Genomic DNA, 26,316 nt, shown 5'->3' with positions numbered 1-26,316 from the left:
TTTGACCAGACTGCTCTTGGACTTGGTAATTCTGCACTTCTTTTCACCATTTGTGTGTCCAGTGAATAGACAAGGAAGAGTGTTAATATTTTCGGACCCGCCATGCTTAGATTCCTCTGACATCATGTAACCAGTATTGCTGCAGTAGTGGTTGGCACCACAATAGGAACAGCATCAATTGAATAGACAGTTAGTGGAGCAACAGTGCCAGCACTTGGTTTTACTACAACAGCTGTCAGCATCGTTTGTCAGAGGTGACTTGCCCCTGGCTGTTCCTCTGTTTCATTCCTTTGGGGACGGCAATGACCAATGGGATACATATTTCCAGCACCTAAACCATCATTTTGCAGCATACAACCTAATCAACACTAACTGGAAGTGATCTTTTTTTCTGTCATGGTCCCCTCAAGGTGTGCTAGCTTTGCTCCAGAAGTTGTCTCCTACAGTGAATGCCAAAACTTTATCATTTCCTGATATTTATGCTTTGTTGTTTGTCTGCAGAAGTCAGTCTTGAGTGGCATGTGCTAGGTTGGAATTCTATTGGTCACTGAAATTGTTGTCAGAATCGTGTAAGGATTGGATCGATAAGTTTCGTGGTCTTAGTCATCATTGCACTTTCATCTACTTGGCAGGTTCTTGTCAAAAATTGTATGCTGATTCTATGACTAGGGATTTGCTTCTTCATATGCAATAGAAAAGTGCGTGCACAAACTTTGTGCCACGCAGATCCTTCCTTTGATGAAATTCTTTAAATCGCTACAGCTTTTGAACTCATGTTGGATTGTTACTGTAGAGAGGAGTTTTGTTTTGCCATAATGGCTGGACATACAGTACACACACTGGAAGCACAAGCCCCGGTATTCTCAGTAAACAACTTGTTCTCCACAGTCATTCCGAGTTGGACAGCAACAAATTGAGTGCTCCCAATCATAGGTCCTTCTTGGAGGTTTTATCTCCTTTCCTCTCTAGCAAGCACACTCGGCAGTGCTGTCTTTGCTCATGACCTAAGTGTTCCTCTCAGCAGTTGCGACATTGCTTCTGCATACCACATCATGCCTATATATCAGCGGAAGATATCATGGCACCTGTATATCAGCGTAAGATATCATGACCACGCACAAGGAGCTATTTTTTCGGGCTGACACTGTGCTTCACTTGGCATCAGGGTAACCTGTCAAGCTGCTCCTCACACTGCACATGGTGGGTCCACAGATTGGTCCACAGTATCTTTCTGGGTAGATACTGGCACCCCTTCTGCACATGATGGCTCAGCAGTATCTTTCTGGGTAGATACTGGCACCCCTTCTGCACATGATGGGTCAGCAGTACCTTTCCAGGCAGATATCGGTGCTGCTTCTTCTCTAATTGATAATTCCACCTATTTGGTGGTGGGCTCTCCTCCACGCACCATTTCCGAGGAAGGTCACAGCCAATGGTGGTCGCAAAGTTATGGTGCAGTGTGTGTTTTCAACAGAAATGCATCCGGCATATTCTTGTTCTTGATGATTTCTTCCAGCACAGTGGAAAACATCTTTGGGTTATATGCTATCAAGCAATTTGGGTTTTACATTTCTGCGATCATGTGTTTGGTCTCCTTGGATATTCCATTTCACAGCACTGAAGATTTGGCAACCTCCTTTTCAGAACTGTTTGCCCCTCGTTTGGGTCAGGTGGCACCCGTCAAGTTATACCTTAACTGGAAGCCAGGTTGAACCATGCCCTACATGCAGGTGTGCCCAATTGCTCTCGTTCTCCGGGATGTGGCAAAAGCGGAACTGGACAAGTTGGTTGCGCTACAGTGTGGTTCAAATGGCTCCAAGCACTATGGAACTTAACATATGATGTCATCAGTCCCCTACACTTAGAACTACTTAAACCTAACCAACCTAAGGACATCACATAAATCCATGCCCCAGGCAGAATTCGAACCTGCCACAGAGGCTGGCTCTCAGTGTAGTAATCCCATTCCCCCCCCCCCCCCCCCCCCTTCAAGATACTCACTTGGGCTGTGCAGAAATTTTAAGTCTCTGAATGACCAGTTGATTGTAGATTCTTTCTCAATTCCAGAACCATAGGAGAGTTGCAGTTACATCCAGACTCCTGCAACCTGCTGATTCTTAACACACCCTTGACTTGTACAGGTATAACCAGATTCCATTTGGAGTCGCTAGTGCCCCAGCTGCTTTTCTGCACTTTTTGCTCATGAGGCGAATATTAAAACGACATCATCATGACAAGGGCATCTATGGCTGAGCACTTTCAGAATTTGCACTCCTTACTTCCTTGCTTATTGGCAGGGGGGCTGAAATGTAACCTCAGTAAGTGTAAGTTTCCTGATGCTCGATGGAACATCTGGGTTTCCTCCTAAGTACACAGGACATCTGTCCAACCAGAGACCACATGCAGGCCATCTACAACAGGCCCCATCCCCAAACTCTGAAAGAACTAGTCCTTTCTGGAAAATATTAGGTATTACGGATTACAATCGTTATATTCCCCAGGCTGCCTAGCTCACCGCCCCCCTTCCCAATGCACTGCATGAGAAAGGGCTCAGTTCGTGTGGTCACCTGGGTGTGAGATGGCATTTCTCATCTAAAGCGGGCTCTGCAATAGGCATCTTGCCTCGTCCCATACTCGCCAGCAAATCACCTTTCCCTTGTCAGCGATGCTTCACAGCATGGAGTCAGCACAGTGCTCCCCAACAGGACTCCAATGGCTCTGAACTCTAACCCAAGCTCAGTGCAATGACTCCCGATAGAGAAAGAGCTGTTAGTTACTGTCTACACAGTGAAAAAGTTGCATACCTATCTGTACAGCATGAAATTTCAGTTACAGACCAAAAGCCATACTGACATTGTATGATCCTTGGTCCAGACTCTTGGACAAAACAACAGAGGCTTCAGTGTTGAGTGTTCTGTCTCTCCACATACACGTACATCATCACATACACGTACATCATCATCTATAGACTTTCTGGTTGCCATGCAAATGCCAAATCTCTGTCTCATCTGCCTGTTGGCCCAGATCTCAAGGCCAACACTCAGGAAGTCGTCAGTTTTAACTAGACACTGACTCGTCTGGGGCTCTTCAAAAGTTCTCCTTGATGTGTTAGCAGCTGCAGCTCAGACATGGGTAGATCCCACACTTCATTCAGTTGTCCAGTGGATATGGTATGGTTGGCGTCACGGTCCACAGACACCCACAGTCAGCTGCGACATACTTTGCCTTCTGTCCCCGACTCTCTCTCCGTGGCTGGGTTCTCCTCCTCCCGAAGAAACAAGAGTGGCCTCTGGTCATTATTCTGCCAGCTCTGCACTGCAAGTCCTCGACCTCCTACACACCAGTCACTGAGATGTTTCGTGAATGAAGCAGCTAGCCCGTCAGCATGCCTGCTGTCCCGCTATCAATAGTCATATCTAGTTGCCAGCTCGGTCCTGTAACATGCAACTACCCCCAAAACTCTTTTAGCCCTGGCCCAAGGAATGGTCTTCACATTGATTCTGCCAGCCCTTTTTTTGCAGCAGATGTGGCTCGCTGTGGTCAACTCGTTCTCCATGTTTTGTTATATCCACTCACTCCCTCTAATACAAGGGAAAATGTCATTACAGCCTCATCTCACATCTTTGCTATCAAGGGTCTCCCATCAGCTCATCGCCCCATCCCACCCACAATCCAACGTGGAGACAGAATGGATAATGTGGACTTCCAAGGCGATGATATCAGCTGCGGTACAGTGTGGTGCCACAGATGAGGCCCACAAGCTATTTTTGGCCATTATCGGGCCACCCCCATCACCAGGAAGAGCCTTCCTGAGTTACTGCGAGGTCTTTCAAAAATTCCGGAACTTTGTCCAAAAAATTTTCTACACTTACCTTTTACTTACTGTGCATGGTCTCCTTCGAAATACTCTCCTCTATCAGTCACGGTACGCCTCCTGCTGGATTGCACGAAGTGCCATCTGCGCATTTCCACCTGCTGGATCGCACAAAGTTCCATCTGCGAATTTCCTCCTGCTGGATTCACAAAGTTCCATCTGCGAATTTCCTTTTATCTTGTGTATCAATGCAAATCTTCACCAGTTCAATGGGGGTTTTCAACTTGGAAAGCTCTGGGGATTACGTACGATGAGGCTGCATAATGATTTCGTTTTTTGTGCTATAGTTCACGGGTGAATGTGTAGGTGCGTTATTGTGATGCAAAAGCCATGAATTGTCTCGTCACATTTCAGGCCATTGTTTCCTTCTCACATTTTCTCGCAGGCATCACAACACATCCCGGTAGCACCACTGATTAACAGTTTGGCCCTGTGTCATGAATTCATGATGAATTACTCCTTCATAGTCAAAGAAAACTATCAGCATGGTTTTCACATTTGACCACACCTGACAAGCTTTTCTTGGTCTTGGAGAACCTTTACCGACCCATTGTGAAGATCAAACCTTCGTCTCATCACCAGTTATGATTCCTTTGAGGAATATCTCATTCTCATTTGCACAACTAAAAAGCTCTCCACATACTCCAAGGAGAAAGTCTTTCTGGTCTTGGCGCATGAGCTGTGGGACAAACTTGGGGGCAACACAATTGCATTCCAAGAAGCTGTGTCAGGGTTTCAATACATGAGCCAACTGGAACGTTACATTTTTCTGCAATCTCTCGGACAGTCAGTCTTCAATCGGCATGCACTATTTTGCTGACGTTCCTGACATCAGCGTCATTGGTAGATGTCGAAGGGTGTCCTGAACGAGGGTCATCTTTATTAACTTCCCTCACGTCATTTTTAAACCATGTGAACCATTTGTAACAACAAGTATGGTTTAAGCACTCATCACCATAGGCTTCCCGCATCATTTGGTGTGTGTCTATAAAGGCTTCCTTGAGTTTCACACAAAATTTAATGCAGACACATTGCTTCTCCAATTCTACCACCTCGAAATTCACAAACTGTGCAACACAATGTTCCACTCAATATGGCACTGTACAATAAATAAATGACATACAATGATGAAACCTCCGGCAGTTGCACATTAAACATAGGTGTGTGAGAGATGCAAACCGCATTTCGCTCCAACACACCATTGGCGCAAAATTACAAGTGTTCGAGAATTTTTTGAACACTTATATATAGGTAGCCGCCACAGACTCTCCTTCTACTGCTATCTCCACCAGGATCCCTCATCCCCCCCCCCCCCCCCTGGATCCGTTCCCGTTTTCAGCTTGATGCCCCGATGTGGGCGAGATTATTTGGTGTCACCTTCCTTCCTGGATCCATGATACAGTCCACAGCTCTCACGGTTGCCAGAAACATGATGTCTCTGCTGGTGACCATATCAGGCATCACCACCAAAACCAGGTGTACTCCAAATTGCAGCAGTCAGTGCTCCCGGTCCTGGATGCCTCGCCACATCCCACCTCTGCAGCCACCAGCTCCGCTTTGCTGCAGTCAGGCCCTCGGTCCCCTGGGGTTACAGAATAGACCCCAGAGCTCCCATCTCATCTCTGTTCCGTTTCCAGCAGAGGTGACCCCATCTCCAGTGGCCGCTCTGTGAACATCTGTGCCTCCTCCGGACAGTCCTGGTATTGTCAACATAAGAGATGTAGCCTATCTCAGCCTCGGACCCACAATGGGGCCCCATAGCCTCCATGCCAACTGCTACTACACCCTGTCCCTATGTGCAGTCGTCAGAGGGAAGACGCTGATGTCATTGGGCAGGTGGCAGGTGGGAGGGGTTGATTTGATCGATTGACAGTGAGACGAAGTTATCACAACTGTATGAAATTTATCCATATTTGCCACCTGCACCACCAATGGCACTGCGAGCCGAGTGTCTGCCACAAGACGAACGTCAGGTAGAAGCCACGCCCTCGAAGCGATCACCATGTCACCAGAAGGATACCATGCACTGGTTTACCACAGTCAGTGAGTATGGCAGCGACCTGAGGAGAGCTCCCATTTTTTCATTAATTTGGAGAGGCACAGCAGTGTTATTCTTGTCATCAAGATGTGTGGTGCCATCAGCTATAGCTTCAGGCGACTGCTGGTAGTGGTGGGGAAAATCTGATGGCACACCCTGCGTATCTCTTATGCAACAGCATTGTGGTGTCATTTTTCAACAGAATGGTGCTTGTCCACAGATGGCATGGGTGTCTGAACTGTCTGCATGACACTAATCTGAGGTGCCTTCGTGTCTAGCACGTTCCCCAGATACGTCCCCGGTAGAGAGATCACCTCGGACATCACCTCTGTTCTAGTGTCAATATATAGAATATCAACAATCAATTACAACAGCTGTGGTTAGTTTGCCTAAAGAGATGATACAATGGCCCACTGAGTCATTGCATGCATCCAAGCCAGAATGGGTGCAACATTATAATGTTAAGTGGGCTCATACCACACAGGTCTTTGTAAATTTGACTCAGTACTGCAATCAGTGAAATAATACTAAATTCCCTCTCAATCCATGAAGCTCCATTTTGTTTTCTCCTCCCCTTCTGGATTCTTCACTGTTTTTGTCTATGTATACACATGTAAGTGCTCTCTCTCTCTCTCTCTCTCTCTCTCTCTCTCTCTCTCTCTCCCTCCCTCCCCCCCCCCCCCCCCCCCCCTCCCTGCTTTTTCCGTATGTTCACCCTCCTAATAGCAAAAGTACAACAGTTTGGCATGGATCAAAATAGTGCAGCTTGACAAATTAAGTCTGTCCACAAAGTCACAGGTAACCTCTTGGAAATAATTAATGAAGCCCCACTAACCTGGACTACTAAGGTGGAACCTCTGTCAACACAACAAGTTTTGTAAGTGTTGGACAAAAGACCATACAAGGAGTTGAGGATAAACTAAAGCAGTATTTGTTCTATGCTGCAGGAAACACATTATATTCCAAATATGTTGTTATATCAGCCAATATCTTTGCACGAGAGTATATTTCATTTACCTTATATATTTCTTATATTTAAACCACAAATAACTTTCTGCAATACATTTTGCAGAAAATACTTGAACTTTTGATACCGGGCATCATCTTTGACCTATAGCACCATCAAAATAGCAGACAGAGGCACAAGCTTCTCATTAATATACAGGGTGATTCAAAAAGAATACCACAACTTTAGGAATTTAAAACTCTGCAACGACAAAAGGAAGAGCTAAGCACTATCTGTCGGCGAATTAAGGGAGCTATAAAGTTTCATTTAGTTGTACATTTCTTCGCTTGAGGCGCTGCTGACTAGGCGTCAGCGTCAGTTGATGCTAAGATGGCGACCGCTCAACAGAAAGCTTTTTGTGTTATTGAGCACGGCAGAAGTGAATCGACGACAGTTGTTCAGCGTGCATTTCGAACGAAGTATGGTGTTAAACCTCCTGATAGGTGGTGTATTAAACGTTGGAATAAACAGTTTACAGAGAATGGGTGTTTGTGCGAAGGGAAAAGTTCTGGATGGTCCAGAACGAGTGATGAAAATGTAGCACGCATTCAGCAAGCATTTGTTCGCAGCCCAGGAAAATCGACTCTCAGGGCTAGCAGAGAGCTGCAAATTCCACAATCAACTGTATGGAGAGTCCTACGAAAAAAGTTAGTTATGAAACGTTATCGTCTGAAATTGGTTCAAGCACTGTCTACAGCTGATAAGATTAAAAGAATCGATTTCTGTGATTTTATCCTTGCTCAAATGGAAACAGATGAATCTTTCGTTTCAAAGATTGTGTTTAGTGATGAAGCAACTGTCCACACTAACGGGAAAGTCAACTGTCACAATGTCTGTATATGGGGCACTGAGAATCCACGGGAAACAACTCAGTATGAACGTGACTCGCCTAAGGTGAACGTTTCCTGTGCCATTTCAGCCAATAAAGTTTTTGGTCCCTTTTTCTTCAAAGGTGCTACTGTAACTGGACTACAGTATCTGGAGATGTTAGAGAATTGTCTGTTCCCCCACCTCGAACAAGAAGCACAACAATTCATATTTCAGCAGGATGGAGCGCCACCACATTGGCACTTATCTGTCCGTAACTACCTGAACGTCAACTACCCAAGGCGATGGATCGGCCACCAGGCAGCCCGTGACAGAGCACTTCATCACTGGCCTCCAAGAAGCCCTGATCTTACCCCCTGCGATTTTTTCTTATAGGGGTATGTTAAGGATATGGTGTTTCGGCCACCTCTCCCAGCCACCATTGATGATTTGAAATGAGAAATAACAGCAACTATCCAAACTGTTACGCCTGATATGCTACAGAGAGTGTGGAACGAGTTGGAGTATCGGGCTGATATTGCTCGAGTGTCTGGAGGGGGCCATATTGAACATCTCTGAACTTCTTTTTGAGTGAAAAAAAAACCTTTTTAAATACTCTTTGTAATGATGTATAACAGAAGGTTATATTATGTTTCTTTCATTAAATACACATTTTTAAAGTTGTGGTATTCTTTTTGAATCACCCTGTACAATATGGTACTGATCACTTCACTCTTCATCTGTACCAAATAAACACTTTCCATAATACAAAATATATTCAAAATAATTAAAAAATGCTTCTTTAGTTAAGGGACACGTGCAGGAATTTGGAGGGCTTTTGGTGCTACAAATACAGCAAATGATGCCTCCTCCCCTCAGATATGAACCAAAACCAAAATTAAACAACCCCATATCACAAAAATAAAAAATAAAAAATAGACACGAAGTTAATATAGTCATCTTCAATTGTCCCACATAGCTGAAATGAATTGCACAATAACAACAAACAATAAAACAACTTTGATGAAAAATGCCACATTTGATATCGAAAAAAATCTTTTGACTTACATAGCTACACCACACTCTACAATACCCACCAACCTTGAGTGAGTAAACAATATTAACTAAGAAACAAAGAAAACATATTTGTACATGTTAACTTTAATTTAAGTTACCCAATACAAATAAAGTGCACAATATGTACAGAACACATGGTAACATTCATCATAAACATTAAAACATTAACACATTTTAATATTGTACAAATCACCCATTACTATACACAAACATCCCCATCTAACAAGAGTTTTTCTCCCACTAACCCAGAAATATTACCCAACAACAAAAACAAACTAATGTAAAACTAACTGAAAATAATATATGAACCCTCAACTATAAACAACTCAAAACAAACAAAATACACACAAAAACATTACAGTATTATCATTCAGTTCCAAAAACTACACTAACACCTTAATCCCAACATAAACTTACAAATTCTACACCTATTACACATTCACCATGTATCCCCCCCACCTCAAATTTAACTAACAATCTTAGGCCTAGGCATTTTTCCCATTAACTTTAGCTAACACTGAAAAGGACAATTATCAGGCAACACTTCTGTCAGCATAATTATCTAAATGAGACCTCAAGGCAGATAAGCACCTTTTCCCTCAACTCAAAACGTATTTCGTGACCTGCCAAACATCCCTCTACTGTCCCCAGAATGAGATTTTCACTCTGCAGTGGAGTGTGCGCTGATATGAAACTTCCTGGCAGATTAAAACTGTGTGCCAGACCGAGACTCAAGCTCAGGACCTTTGCCTTTCATGGGCAAGTGCTCTACCATTTGAGCTACCCAAGCACGACTCACGCCCCGTCTCTAAGCTTTACTTCTGCCAGTACCTCGTCTCCTACCTTCCAAACTTTACAGGAACTCTCCTGCAAACCTTGCAAGACTAGCACTCCTGAAAGAAAGGATATTGTGGAGACATGGCTTAGCCACAGCCTGTGAAGACGGGGTGCGAGTCATGCTTGGGTAGCTCAGATGGTAGAGCACTTGCCCGTGAATAGCAAAGGTCCAGAGTTAGAGTCTCGGTCCAGCACACGGTTTTAATCTGCCAGGAAGTTTCATCCCTCTACTGTGTTTATACATGGCCCACACTCTTAATTCTTGAACCCTTATTTGTTATTTACCGTTAAATTATGATATTCTATATTCCTCATATCCGTATATGATGAAAACTAATTCAAAATAATGGTGAAAAACTTCTCAACGAATTGCCAATCAAATCCGCAAGAATCCTTTTTGTCCTTTCTATAATTTCCTTAAAAATCTTAAGAGAGGATCCCCCTCCCCTCCAAACAACAGCATCCCAAACCCAAATACCCCTTTCTCACATTTAACTGTTCTGAACGTTGACTCACCTATCTCAATTGTAAGTGCCAGCTCCTCTATACTTTACAAAATCCTGAGAAAATCTCTGTGCAAAACTACAGAACTACCAGTGATGCACATCTTGTAGCCACAAAATCTTATGGAAGACTGTTGATAAAAAATACAGCCCCAATTTCTTGAAATCAAGTGCCTCTATGAATAGAGAAACGAAAGTTGCCATCCTGACATATGGAAGGGAAGTTTAAACTTTTGTCAAATTTGAGATTCCCACAGTGATGGCACTTGACATGTTCACTCACCTACAAAAAGGCAATCAGTAGTGCTCTCTCATCACTTACAGTCTTATACCTTCTTCTAGTTGAACATATTTTGAAGGTCACTGGTGAAGTTCTGTGCATCACACACGGCTGTTTTTTTGGAAATACTTCATGACTTATTGTTTTTGTAGATGTTCATAACACGTTCAACCATCAAAAACAATCACAAAATAAAAATAATTCTTCCATGGATTCAGTTTGAAATGTAACTGAATGTCCTTGGGCAGAACCAGCAAGCAAGATAGTGTCATTTCCAGAGAGCGAGTCATGCGAGTCGTAAGATACGAAATAAAAAATAAGCAATCAAGTCAAAGCTACTGTCATCTCCTTTTCTTTCAGTATTTCACACAGAAGTTTACAAATAGAAAACAAAGAAATGAAGTAAACTGATTTAAAGAATTACTTCAGTCACTAAAAGCCTCAAACAAATACACTAAGATGACAAAAGTCATGGGATAGTGATATGCACATATACAGATAGCAGTAGTAGTGAGTACACAACACATAAAAGGGCAGTGCATTGGCAGAGCTGTCATTTGTTCTCAGGTGAGACATGTGAATAGGTTTCTGTGGTGATTATGGACACACGACGAGAATTAACATACTTTTGAACATGTAATGGTAACTGGAAAGCATTTCAGGCATTACTTCTCACCATGGGCAATTCTCTGACTGATGGCCTTCACTTAATAACCAAGAGCAGTGCAGTTTGCACAGAACAGTGCTAAAAGGCAAGCAACTCTGTGTGAAATAACCACAGAAATAAATATGGGACATACAACAAATATATCCGTTAGAGCACTGCAGCGAAATTTGACCTTAATAGGATATGCCAGCAGACAACTGACACGAGTGCCTCTGTGAACAGCATGACATCGCCTACAGTGCCTCTCCTGTGCTCATGACCACATCAGTTGGATCCTATACTGGAAAACCAGGGTCTCGTCAGATGAGTCCTGATACCAGTTGGTAAAAGCTGATGGGAGGGTTCGATTATGGTGCAGACCCCAAAAAGCCATGGACCCAAGCTGTCAACAAGGCACTGTGCAAGGTAGTGGTACCTCCATAATGTTAAGGACTGTGTTCACATGGCATGCAGCCATTAGAGGACTTTATGTTCCCAAACGATGATGGAGTTTTCACCAGGCCACAATTGTTCATGACTGGTTTGAAGACCATACTGGACAATTTGGTTGAGTGGTCTGACCACGTGGGTCGCCCGACATGAATCAATCAAACATTTATGGTAGATAACCAAGAGATCAGTTCATGCACAACGTCCTGCACCGGCAACACTTCTGCAATTATGGACAGCTACAGAGGCAGTGCGGCTCAATATTTCTCCAGGGGACTTCCAATGATTTGTGACGTCTACGTCACGAGTTGCTGCACTGTGCCAGCCAAAACGAGGTCAGACTGATATTAAAAGGTATCTCATGATTTTTGTCACCTCAGTGTAAGCATTATTGTTATTAGAAAACAATATCCCAACTTACCTATAAAAAGGTATAGGAGATGCTGGTGGTGAAACAAAATGACTACAGTTTAGCAAGTGGGCTACAGCACAATCATCACATGTGCAACCACGTCTTGCACTACAGCCTGGGCACAATAACGTGCTGCCACCATCATCAACTCCACTATCGCTGCAACCCACTCCAGTCAAACTCAATAAATGCTCATCAAATTCACGTAGCTCACTGTAGGAAAAAATTTCCCATTCTGATTATAAAATAATAAACATCAAAATGGGAGCAAACAGGTTGAAAGTTTAGCCATGTTAACTAGATAAACACAGGAAATAAAAATTTCACACTTACTTGCGCACTGAGAACCTAAAATTGTATCATCTTTCTCTAGGATCTGGAGTGATATTGAAACAGTTTGCAGAAGTGAGTATCATAAGACTACGGTATTAACAGAGAGTGTACAGGGTGTATATCAAGAACAGGAAAGTGTCAAAATACAAATACAATCAAGAAGGATGGGGAAGATGATTACTTTTCTTGCATCAGTGGGCAATTGTTACAACAGACGTTATCTGCGTGAGAGACCCACCCCCCCCCCCCCCCAACACACACACACACACACACACACACACACACACACACACACACACACACTACCTGTGTCAGTTGAGAAAAGAGTCCCATCTTCAGCTAAAACCCAGTCCCATACCGTATTCCTTAAACGAAGTTTAAGCCATGGTATCCCCTCCAATGGCGGAAAAATACAATTTCCCCTCTGGGTGCCATTCCTTTTTTCACCTTAAAATCTTCAAACTGTGCCAATCCACACCCCTCACAAACAAATCCCCATGGCACAGGCATCCTTGAATGACCTTTGCTCCCTCCGCAAGACACTGCTAATATGCACTCCCATCATACCGCATCTCCCAAATTGAAATTCTTACTGGCCAACACCTGGAACAGCATTCTGAAGTTACTGACATCCAACTCTCACTATTCAGCACTCCTCCCCATCAACATCTAGACAATCCCCAGTGAACACCCTCACCAACTCCTCATAGCATTCAGTCCTGCCTAGCTGACCTCTTTCATGTCCACATTCTAAAATGCTCTCCCAAAATCCAACCAAACCTGCCACTTAAACAAACCCAAAACCCTGTTGCCAACATATACGCAAAAAAGTCCATCCTACAAAAATATTGCTACTTGTCTTACCCAATTCAAACCACTATCAAATTGTCACCCACTGACCCTCCCACCACCCCCTCAGTTATCTTTCAGGGATTCCTTACCCCCAACTTGAGCTCAGCCTCCTTTCTCAGATCCCTTCCAAGGAACACAAACTTCTCAACAGAAGAAAGAATAGCTATTTGCAACCTGAAGACAAACAATGACTTAATCATCCTCCCTGTAGGCAAAGGCTCTACCACTGTTGTGATGAGTCACTGTGACTATCTGAAAGTTTCCACCAACTGTCTGACTCCTCTACCTAAAAGCTCTGTGAAAGTGACCCCATGACCAAAGTCAACTGTAACTTTCAATGCCCAGTTAAGTCATTAGGTCCAACACAGAATCACTGCTCTGAATCTATCTCCCTTCTCACCCCAACGACCACCCACAAACCCATCTTAAATGAGCTTCCCAAGACCCATTATCCCAAGAATCCTATATGTGGTTATTGTCCTTCCACCAAAAGAATCTCCGATGTCAAGGATACAAACCACTTCGCTGTCTCAACCACACCCACCTGAAAACCACCTGAACCACTACTCATCACTTCTGATGCCCCCTTTCCATATACCAACATCCCCTTGCAGCTAAAACTACCAATCCCAGCATGCTTGTCCATCTCCAAACCCACCATCTCATTCCTTATAAATCTCACTAATTACATCCTCACATACAACTACTCCACCGTTGAGGTACACATTCACAACACAGCCATGGGCATCCACATTAGCACTACCCTGTGCCAAACTCTGATGATATAATCTTGACCTAGAGCCAAGGCACTCTATTCTCATTCCTCCACAGTCTCAACACTTTCTCTCCAGTTTCCTTCACCAGAACCTCCTCAGCCCACTGTGCCACCTTCCTAGATGTGACCTCCATCTCTCTGCTGGATCCATCCATACCTTTGCCCATATCAAGCCCAGTATTGGCAATAATTGTATCTTCTTAGTTGTCATCCCTTCCACATCAAAAACTAACTCCCATGTAGTACAGCCACCTATTCAGTCATGAAAATTCCTTCGCCCAGAGTATGGCAGATATAACAAGGCCTTCACAAATGTTCTTGTGCCCTCTGTGTGGAAGTTCTCACCATGGCCTTCACAAATGGGCACTATCCTCAAAACCTAATCCACAGGTAATCCTCTGCCACATCCTCACATCACAAAACCTGTCGCCATCACCACCCCAAGAACTAGCCGTCAAAGTGCAGCCCCTCCCAGAATAGAACAACTGAACCATATCCTGCCTCCCAAAGAGGTATTCCACCACCTACACAATATCTTCGTCCATTTTGATGTCACACTCACTCCCAGCCCCTTGCTACATCCATCATATCCTCATGTAAGACCCAGGTGCAAGACCTGTCTGATACACCCACCCAGCACGTCCTATTCTACTCCTACCTTAGGCTTATCCTGGTTGACAGAGCCACTTCCGAAAGCACCCACGTCATACACCAGCTCTGCTGCAATTTCTGCATAGCATTTTATGTGGACAAGACCACAAATCAGCTGTCCACCCAAATGAATGGTCACTGCCAAACTGGGGCCAACAGCAGAGTTGACCACCCTGAGCACAACACTGTATTTAAATGACTGCTTTACAACTCTTGCCACACTATTCTACCCCCCCACCCCCAGCCCCCACCCCCACCCCCAGCCCGCACCCCCACCCCCACCCCCACCACCCACCAAACACCAGCATTTCTTAATTACACCGATGGTAATCACCCTTGTGACACGTTCTTTGTTCCCACAGTTGTCCTCGCCTCAATATCCACTGAATCTAGTGATGTAGAAGTTACAAGGAGCCAACTCTGTTTAGCACCCGTTAAGTCTTTCCTTGCTTGGAGTAAAAACACATTGGTTTCCAATTATTGTTAATAGTTAGAGGACATGAATAACTCAATGAATAAAAGTAAGAAGTGATAAAATTGTTGTGGTGCAGAATAATCAGTGGGCATGTAAACTAGACAGAGAACTTTGCTAACTTTCAGACAAATTCTCCTTCAAAGCTATAGTGTACGGATGACAAAAGGGGGAGGGGGGGGGGAGGGAGGGAGGGACATAAAGAAGGAAGGGAGGGACATAAAGAAGGAAGGGAGGGACAGACAGAAGGTAAGGTGCTGGCTGACAGCTAGGATGGTAATGCAGCAAGGTAACAGGATAGAAATGTGACACCAGTAAACCTGCATTAATTAGGTAAGGAAAATTTTCTGTCCACATGGAGTGGAGGGGTGGATCAGGAGAGGGTGGGTAAGGAAAAACAATGAGGGAGCCAAACTGAACACAGTGAGCATGGGGACCATTAGATTATATTATATTAGCTATACTTTTCATTCCACAGATTCACAGTGTGAAGATCCTAAAGGATGTACAACATGTAGCAAAAACAGAAATACATGCTTTAAAAAAAGCTAGTGATATTGTTCCTCACTCAGATCCTTAATAAAACAGTCATCACAGATATGGTATACGTCAAAAAAGTGAAACATGTTTTTACTTAACCAGTGACATGTAACTTGTCATAAATGTGTAAATGGATATACCAGTATGCTGAAGTGCCATTCTGTTTGTTAATGAGTCTGAGCTCGCCAGAATCTAAATATAGCTAGGGTTTCTGTGTACCAGAGCTCCATTCACAGAGGTTAATACAGATGTTGGGTTATCGAAGTAACAGGAATTAATCGAAACACTTCAGATAACTCCCAGTTCACTGTGGATTTCCACTGCTGACAGGACACAATCAGTCCAATCAGAATACACATTAAACTCCCAACAAAATTCAAATACAGAGATCATATACAATTCTGACATGCAGGGATGGTGGAAAAGGAAAAAGAGGAAAACAAAAAACACAGCTCCCAACATGCACTCAAACTGAGAGAAACACTGGAAAAATAGACACTCAGCTGAAAATTAAGTGCCAGATGCCCCTCAAGGGACAACTATGATGATGATTTAGAAGACAGAAACAGAGATAAGAAGGTCTAATCCCTGATGTGCAACAAACAGACAATTTCAACAAATGATGTCAGTATGCATAAGGTGATTTGAACATTTAAACAATTAATCGGCTGTACCCAATGTACAGTGTGTCACACTGACTATCTACAACACCAAGGATTACATAAAAATCTTTAAAGCAATCAAATCAACTACTCAGAACAAGGTCTGTAAAAAATTATATACTTTTTTCTCTAAACCTGCAAATTTCCATGCATTGTCCACATTATTAAAATGCATGCAGATTCCACTCTACACTCATGAACTGAACCTCTGAAAGTAGTTATCAATGAACTACTTCCCAATATATCAACACAATTAATTCACAACTATCTGACTTCTCTGGCTTTCTAGTGGAAATGGTGGCTTAAATGTCAAAAACTACCAAAGATAGTAATGGAAAAGACCCTGTACCACTCTTCATGACACTATTAGAGAACAACAACACAATGAAGCAACACGTGCATTTGTCTTCTGCTCGATGTGAAAGTAGGAGCGTTAAATGAAAAGATCATGGATATAGAGTAAGTCATAATTAATGTGAAATATGTTTTTATTTAAGAACTAATACAGAACTTACCACAAGCACATAAATGTATACACAATGAAGGGCATGATATAAATCTTATGTTATTGTAGCCATGTGTCATCAAGCAAAAAACAATTTATAACACTTATTTCCATTAACAACATTATTGGACTAAAGATAAGCATGAGACAGATTTTATATAATATTTACATTATTTGATATCATTAATGAAATTTCTGTCAATCGGTTCCACAAAGAAATTTGTTGATGGAGTAGGAGTTGGTCACCAATAAACTGTTTATAACAATAATAATTTTGAGTAGCTCAATGGCCTGATACTCATAAACTTAACTTCATTAGTAGTTAAAACTTTAATGCTTGCTTGCAAGTTAGTCAAAATATGACACCTTTCTGGGCCAAGGTATGTGGTATTGTTCTTGAATATTATTCTTATTTCTAGTATTGACTCCAGTAACTGAGCCATTGGTTACAAAAAGATATATTTATGACGAATTTCATCACAGACTAAATATAAGGCATAGCAGCATTTGAACAAACCTCTGCAGAACATCCTTGAATTCATGTCGCAACTGCTTCATATTATATACTTTTTCCACCTTGAAAACTTAGCTTGGCTTGAAGAGTTACACCAAATAAATTATCGCATAAGCCATTGTGGTATGAAAGAAGCAAAGAATACTCTATCGTACTTTTTAACAATATAACGAAAAGGATAGTTGCTACTCATTATATAACAGAGATGATGAATCACAGAAAGGCATAACGCAAAGACTGTCGGAAAACTACCTTTCGGCCACCGAGGCCTTTGCCAAAAACAGACAAAACACACCCGCACACAAACGCAGCTCACACACAAATGACCACAGTTTCTGGCAGCTGGCGCCAGACTGCAAGCAGCAGAGCATTATGGGAGAGGCAACTTGGTGGTCGTAACGAGTAGGCTGGGGCAGGGAGGGAGAGGGATAGTAGGTGTGGAGGACAATAAAGTGCTGCTGGGAGTGTGCGGCAATGAGGTGGAGAGTAGGGAAGTTAGGTGCACTTAGGATGTTAGACGAAGGGCAGGGGGTAGCGGAAAACGAGAGAAGTAAAAAGACTGGGCACGGTGGTGGAATAGAGGGCAGTGCAGTGCTGGAATGGGAACAAGGAAGGGGCTGGATGGGTGACGACAATGACTAACGAAGGTTGAGGTTAGGAGGGTTGTGGAAATATGGATATATTACAGGGAGTATTCCCACCTGTGCAGATCAGAGAAGCTTGTGTTGGTGGGAAGGATCCAGATAGCACAGGCTGTGAAGCAGTCATTGAAATGAAGGACGTCTTGTTGGGCGGCATGCTCAGCAAGAGGATGGTCCAACTGTTTCTTGGCCACAGTTTATTGTTGGCCATTCGTGCACATAGGCAGCTTGCTGGCTGTCATACCCATGTAGAATGCAGCACAGTGGTTGCAGCTTAACTTGGAGATCACATGACTGGTTTCATAGGTAGCTATGTCTTTGGTGGTTTAGATTATGTTTGTGACCGGACTGGAGTAGGTGGTGGTGGTGGTGGGATCTACTACAAGATATAGGCAAATCTAGATGCAATACCTGTCCCATACATCCTCGCACCATCACCTACTCCAGTATGGTCACAAACATCACATATCCCACCAAAGGCAAGGCTACCTGTGAAACAGTCATTTGATCTACAAGACAAGCTACAACTATTGTGCTGCATTCTACGCAGGCATAGCAATCAACAAGCTGTTTTTCTGCATAAATGGCCACCAACAAACTGTGACCGAGAAACAACTAGACCACCCTGCTGCTCAGCAGGCTACCCAACACAATGTCCTTTATTTCAATGACTGCTCCACAGCCTCCTGTGCCATCTGGACCCTTACCACCAGCATCAGCTTTTCTGAACTGCGCAGGTTGGAACTCTCCCTGCAAGATATCTACGTTCCCGTAACCCTGCTAGCCTAAACCTTCGTTAGTCATTGCCCTTATCCATCTAACCTCTTCCTTGTTCCCATTCCAGCACTACACAGTCCTCTATTCCCTACACACCCAGTCTCTTTACTTGTCTCCTTTTCTGCAACCCCCTCCCTTGCTCTCACCCACCCTCCACCTAACATCCCAACTGCACCTAGCTGTCCTACTATCCACTTCATGCCTGAATGCTTCACCAACCCCCCAATCCTACCCTTCTATCCCTCCCCCTCCCCGCCCTAGCTACTCCTTACCCCCATCTGGTTGCCTCTCCCATAACGCGTTGCTGATCGTAGTATGACTCCAACTGACAGAGACCATGGTCGTGTGTGTGTGTGTGTGTGTGTGTGTGTGTGTGTGTGTGTGTGTGTGTGTGTGGTCTATTTTTGACAAAGACCTTGTTGGCCAATAGCTAACTTTCCGACAGTCTTTTTGTTGTGCCTTTCTGCAGCTCAGTATCTCCACTATATGGTGAGCAGCAAATATCCTTTTCATTATATTGCTACATTCCATCCTGAATTTTCCATGGTTTCTACTCTACTTTTTATATTACCTACGTCTAATGGTAACTGCATTGCAGATAATAATTTACTGTATTTACCCGACTATTAGACGAGGGCTTTCCCCAGATCAGCCATTCAAAAAATACAGGGTAGTCTTGTATTTGCAGATTATGCAACGTTGCTGAGGTCAATGTTTTTACATTGTTTAATAGATTAATATAGAGATCATCTTACATTTATAGATGTAGCTTTTCTACTGAGGTTTCACAGAAGTTTATTTAGGGCATAGGGCATAGGAAACAATGCTCGCATTCAAAAAGGCTCAAGATTTCCTGATATGCCGAAGCGCTCAATACAGCATTGACCTCGCTTGACATTTCACTTGCGGTGCTAATGAAAGGGATATGTGAGAAACTATGTAGTAGCGACTACAAAACACTAATTCACTACTAAAAAAATTGAAAATTCTGTGGAACACCAGAGGAAACAACACAAACTTTTGTTGTATTTGAACAGGTTTTTAATAAAAGTTCTCATGCTTATTCATACCATATACACGGATTTATGCTGTTCTTTTAAGTAAAGGTAACATTCAAAGGCAAAAACCTTCCCTTTCAAGAACCATTACTTGGATGTGAACCCAAGACAGTATTTTATTTGTTTATTGAGAAACTGTGAAGATTTGCCACTTGGGCTGCAAATGAGATATTCAGTCACTTTCACGTATCAGAATACAGTGGAAAAACATTACCAGCTTTTTAATCAGCTTTGGAGCAAGCCAATGACATTCAGATGAAACGAGAAAGAAAATTTATCCAGAATGCATATAGTTTCTCTTTCGAATACCTACTGAGAAAGAAATGTCTACAAACGTTTTATTAATATCCATGAAAATTTCTTAACCATTCTTTCTAAATCTGTACTTAATTTGTTATTTATCACAATATATGATCATAATATGCAAATAAAAGAAACTCAGAATCTGTTTATCTTATTTACTACTACTACTACTACTACTACTACTACTACTACTACTAAATTATCTACAGCCAGCGCCACTTCTCTGCACCCAGTTGCATCTCCTTCTGTCTTAACTATCCTCAACATTCATATTACTGGTTCACACCTGGCTGCTCCACATCATTTCACCAGTTGCACTGAAGGCAAACCATTTTCTTCCGTCGGGATAGTATTCATCGTACTATTCTATCTATATTCATCCTATTTACATGGCCAAACGACATCAGCTATTCCTGTTGAATGTTGTCACAGATATGCTTACCCACTTTGACTGATTAAGCCATTTCTTTTCCTATCTACCCTAGTACAGCTTGAGCTTCATCTTAAAGTAATCCACCTCAGTGGCAGGCAGTTTATTCATATTTCTTATGCTAATGTTCCAGTCTTCTGCACCATACAACACTACACTTTGGATTATAGCCTTATACATTCTCTTCTTCGTTGTTCTTCTCATCTTTGTTCCACACAACGTCTTTATTACAACTTGTCCTTCATTAATCCTCATAGTGATTTTATCATTGCTTGTGCCCTGTTTATTAAATAATACCTCAAGGTATTTTGCCTTTTCCACATCTAAAGTTACTTCTCCGTCTACTTTCAAATTATTTATTTTTTCTGTCCCAACAGACATGTACTCACACTTCTTTTAAAGCCAAACTTACTGCATTCCTCTTTAAGCTTTCTTATACTATAGCTTAGTCCATTTTCAATTTCTGCTAGAATAATTTGGTCATCTGCAAAATACAGGATAAATATCTTGGTGTCATCTGCTGTCACTCCCAAAACCTGGCATTTTCTACTCTGAGTCTTCAGGTTTTCTCCTAGGTGTCACTTAAAGAGCGTTTGTGACAGTCCACATCCCTGTCGCAGACCCTTATTCACCTCGACTTTGCTCTCCAGCTATTCCTAATGTGTTATTTTCATATAATTTCATAACAGCCTTCAGCACTCTTTGACATAACTCTCTCTTGCACAGGGTGTATACAGGAACAAGAAAAAAAAAAAAAACAACCCGGATTTTTCCCAGATTTCCCGTTTAAAAAACACACTTTCTCCCGGGTGCAAACATGCTTTTTCCGTGTTAAGTGACAGTATATTTTCCCTTATCGATCCTTTGAATGGTTATTGTTTTATACAGGGGCGTAGAATTTCCCGGCACTTTAGGAAACGAAACTCAGGGAAAAAGACACATTTTGGAAATATATTTGATGTGCAGCAACATGTACGCTGCGTATTTTCGTATTACAAAAGTATAAATTGGAATTCCACCAAACACCACATGTTATTATCCGAATCATTGAAATTGAGACTGCGGTGTGCTTTTGTAAGCCAGTCTTAGCTGATGTCACGTGATCTCGCCAGACGACAACAGCAGATATTCAGAGCATAGGACAAGTGATGTAGTGAGCCAACAGCGACATCACTTAAGTAGCATGAATACACAAACAGGGAAAGTTAATAGTTTAAATTAATATACATCGTGTTGTTACAAGAAAAGCAAAGCTTTCACATATAATATTGGTCTCTAAGGTTAATAAGCTGCAAGAGAAGCTAAGCTTTCGCATATAATGATCTTTTTTGCGAGTGTTACACTTGCGCAGCTACCATGGCATAGGAAGCCCGTATGTACGTATGTGTAAAACATTGAAAGACCATACATTATGTCATAAAAGAAACAAGACATCAGAGGATACTCCAAGAGCATTGGAATTTCGTGAACCATACTAAAACGTGCATACTTTAAGTGCACATTCGTATTTCCACATTCCCAATGAAGGAGACCTCGACCTGGTATTAAGATTTTCAGTGTGGGATGTAAATTTTCTTGGAGCATCAGTACTGTATTATATCATGTTTGGTTCTTTATTATGGCATAATGCCATATGTACTAGAAGATGAAAATGTGCACTTGAAATGCAGCAAACAGTTGAAACTAGCTAGTACTGTGGAACTAAACATTTCACTTCAATACAACGACTGCTTCTACGGAAGAGGTTAATAAAAGTCAAGTTTCGTTAGCAAACAGACAAAAATAACTTCAGTGTTCTGCAAGGTGATTAATGCGCAACTGTCAGAAAGGTGAAAATAAAATAAAATCTGAAACTGATGACATTTTAGCCTTCTGTAATTATGTGAGTATTTTAATTCACTTGATAGCTCCCGACCACAGTTATCCATTTTGTTTCCATTTGACGTGAGAGTAAACGAAGGGGAAACAGTGAAATCACTAAATGTAAACACAGGTCATGTGGAGACTGCCCACTATAACTCAGACTGCTCTGCCCGTGAGCCCTGGATCTACGATATTTGCGAACCGGGTCAATAATAAAACAACACAAATTTTCAAAAATATGCTCACCTTGTAGCGCACATCTTTCTGAAAAGTCTGAAACATAAAACCTGTGTGTTCAAGGAAATGTAAGGCATGTTATTTGGTCTTAAGTGTGCCAAAGTGCAGTGCCACGCCTCTTCACACAGCATTCTTCCATCGCACGTCACTGTATTTCGCTCTGTGGAATTGAAATGTGTATATTTTGTAATGGATGCAATCAAACTATATTCAGGACAGAGGAAATTGAAATGTCCTGTGGTACCTCTCCTGCTCCCAGTCAGCTGATCTGACGGTCTGCCCCTCTTAAAAAACAATCTCACAATTAATAGCGGATGGGATTATTTGTAATCGGGAGAACAAGAACTCTTCAGAAAATCTGCACTCTTTATTGCCTATTAGCTAATAACTTGCTGTTTTGTGAGACATAAAATTAAATATAGAATACATAAAACCAATAAAGACAAGAGACAAGCAAGAACGTACACATTTCTTCAATCCTTAGCTCCTAGTATTTTTTCTCTCTAATCTTGATCCAGCTTCATATGGTGTGCTTTCCTTTCTGCGAAAGAATCTATTACCTCATCAAAGTTCGTCAGACGTTTTGCTACATGAAAAAATGGAAATGTCGTTACCTAATACAGAAAACGCTGTAAACACAAATAATACCCCAGACTGCTGTGGTTTCTCGATCTGATTATATCTATTTGGTCACTGTCCGCTAGATAAAACAAAATAGGCCTTTCTAATATTGCAGCAATTTTGTAACACAAGCCAAATAAACAAGACTGTTTTGGCACAAATGGCCATTTTCATAACACGACAGAATATAATTCACGAAGTACCAATATCAAATGCCTATTAGTCCAATACAAGCAAAAAGCTTTATGTTGGAAAATAGTTTCACATTTCATTCATATGCACCAGTTTCTTAAGCATGAGATCGTAAAGTAGTATTACGAAATTTTTATATAAATTTAGGATCGTCTTATTCTTCATTAATTTGTGAGATTTCCCCGTTTCTTCTCCTTCCTCGTTTTATCAATCAATCTTGTCATCACCAATTGTGTAGCTGTTGCTGCTACTGTCAAAATTTGTTTGCCGATTAATTTCATTAACCCTGCCAGAATCACAGGTTTAGTTATCCCGCGATTATTTTCCGGGTAGGCATTATTACATGTCCATACAACACGTTTTCCATGTTACTTCCAGAATAGAACTTAAGCAGCTGCTAGCTGGGGACAGTCAACTGGTCTCTACTAGTATAGCGTTCTGGTCAAAAATATGTGAAAATTTCATTTTCTTGGATACTCTGAGAAGGTAGCGTGTAATCTTTCTCACCTGTTATTCCTTTCAGTCATTTATTTCCATTCTGGTAGTCTGAATCTATGGATTTCACTATTAATTATAACAACGCTGACCATTCGCAAACCCAATCAACCACATAATCAGACAGCGATTGGCATTCATCCGTTCAGCTTTACTCCGCTCAGCTCGTATGGCCCCGTCCCCTTTTGTCTGTGGATAGTTCATTTCTAGATGCAATGAAGATTCTCCTGACAGAGACATCACGTACACTATGCATGCATTCAAAAATCAGCTTATGATTCAATCAGAAATGAACTTAAAATGCATTCAAAAATGTTCAAAACCAACAGGGAAGCGTTTAAAAATCATATAAATAATCTATAGACAAACGTGTGCTGGATGCTAGGCACTTTGTGAAACAAGTTTTTTTTTCCTCAAGAATATGAATTTGGTGCCCCCTTTTCCCGGTAGCATCTAGCTGCTTGCTGCGACTGCTTGCTCAGCCAACAGCCTCATTCCTGTAGCCAGAAGTAGGAGGATCTGCTACTAAAACACGACTCAACTGTGCATGGCACATGAGCCCGCTCGTAACTGCTAAACGAATCTAATGTAAACAGTTGTCACTTCATGCTCATCGGACGCAATTTGTTGTTAAGAAACATTGCATTGTCTTCCTAAAGCCTTTGACACAGTTTGCTGTTGGCAGATGCTTGCACGAGCATTGTATGTCACCGTTGTATATGGCGCATTTCCTTTGCAATTTAAGTTATTTTCTCTCATTTATGTTTTATTGTTGAAGTGTTATTCTGCAGTTGCAGGATACAGTAATATCCTTTGTTAGAGCATCAGTTCTTACCAATAAAAATTTAACTGAAAACGTCTCAATGAAAAATTCTCAGAATTCTAAAAAATACCCATGTTTTTCCAGGTTTTCTCCCGGATCCAAAATTCCCATGTTTTTCCCAGATCTCCCAGGTCATATACACCCTGCTTTCAATATTTCCCACAGTTTGTTGGTGAGTACATTGTCATATGCTTTTTCTGCGTCAATAAACACAGCCCAATCTTTGTGTGTTTTTCACATTTTAGTTTCATTGTGAAGATATTGTCATTACCAACCTTCCAGCTTAGAATCATGTTTGCCCATCTAGCTGCCTGTGACTTGTCTCTTTCTCTACCAGATCTTTCAGTACCTTGGAGACACCGTATAATTACTTAGATCATTATATGTGACCCTTTCTTATGCACCAGTCTTATGTAACATTTTCCATTGCAATGTATCCTCATCTCCATTTAATATTCCTGCAAACAGCCTCCTACCATCTCCAACAATTTTGGTAGACCAAACTTCACCACTTCTGAATATACTGATACATATCCTGGTGCTTTCTTCATCTAACAGATCCTGACAGTCTGCTGAAGAATTTTATATCTAAACAGCACAATTCCTCCTGTTGCATCCTCACCTAACATTTATATGAAAATTCAGGCTGATTTTCCTGGAATAAATCCTAAAAATATTTTGTCCATTGACCATCACTAACATTATTATAATGTAACTTTTCACTAGTTGAAACACACACTGACTTTCCTTTTCTCCATGTCTCATCACTATACGTCCCACCAATCATTTTATCGACATATTCACCTCTTTCTTTCCACACCCTGATTTTCCTTTTTAGCCCTTCTCTTTTTACTTCTCCATTTAATGTCCTATACCTATCTCGACTTTGACTGTCATTCACATTCAGGGCATACACAAGAAAAAGGAAGGGTGAGAGTAAGTTAGAACCTGGTGGTACACCATATGTAACTACAAGTAGATACCAGATGGATAATGGTTGACAGTTTAATATAGGCTCTTTACTGTTGACATTTTTTGTTTCCTATTAGAGAAACACAATCCAAACCATTTTGTGGCATTTCACATGACATCATAATATTCTAATTTACCTAAAAGTACAGTGTGATTTACACAGTCAAAGGTGCTTGAAACTTAACTTAATATAATAGCAACCTGTAGTTTATTCTCTAACAAAGTATATGTAAATAGCCTCGTTATCAGAACCGTGACTCTTGTAACATATTATTTGTAGTCACATAGCCAAGGAGATGCATGTACATCACCTTTTTTAAAATTTTCAAGAATGTTGGCAAAAGTGAAATCAGATGGAAGTTTGATGGTAATTCTTAATCCTCTTTCTTATACAGAGCCTTAGCTTCAGTGTACAGGGTGTCCCGCTCGAACCTCCCCGATTTCAAGGACCCAGGGGGAAAAAAAATAATGCACCACACTGTAGAGCATCTCAAAGAATTTATTTATCACCAATACACTTCTACATGTGTAGCACGAAGAATATAGAGTCTATATTCAACTTGTCAAGTTCTTTGTAACATTTCCTCTGTTATTGTTGCAATCGCATTAGTGATATGATGTCGCAGTGTAGGAATATCATCCACTTTGGTCGCATACATGCGGTCCTTCA

General features: G+C 41.7%; 1 protein-coding gene across 3 annotated transcripts in view; it reads right to left on the bottom strand.

Moving 5' to 3' along the window:
* Window positions 1–26,316, bottom strand: part of LOC126365827 (protein FAM193A-like) — a 234,689-nt gene that overhangs the window by 165,993 nt on the left and 42,380 nt on the right. For all 3 annotated transcript variants that reach the window (XM_050008450.1, XM_050008451.1, XM_050008453.1), the window contains exon 8: window positions 11,940–12,143. In XM_050008450.1, the coding sequence (XP_049864407.1) occupies window positions 11,940–12,143 (204 nt within the window). The remainder of the gene's footprint in view (window positions 1–11,939; window positions 12,144–26,316) is intronic.

The sequence above is a fragment of the Schistocerca gregaria genome, chromosome 4 (assembly GCF_023897955.1).
Source record: "Schistocerca gregaria isolate iqSchGreg1 chromosome 4, iqSchGreg1.2, whole genome shotgun sequence".
Lineage (NCBI taxonomy): Eukaryota > Metazoa > Arthropoda > Insecta > Orthoptera > Acrididae > Schistocerca > Schistocerca gregaria.
The sequence above is the reverse complement of the archived record's forward strand: the minus strand, read 5'-3'. Positions and strand labels throughout refer to the sequence as shown.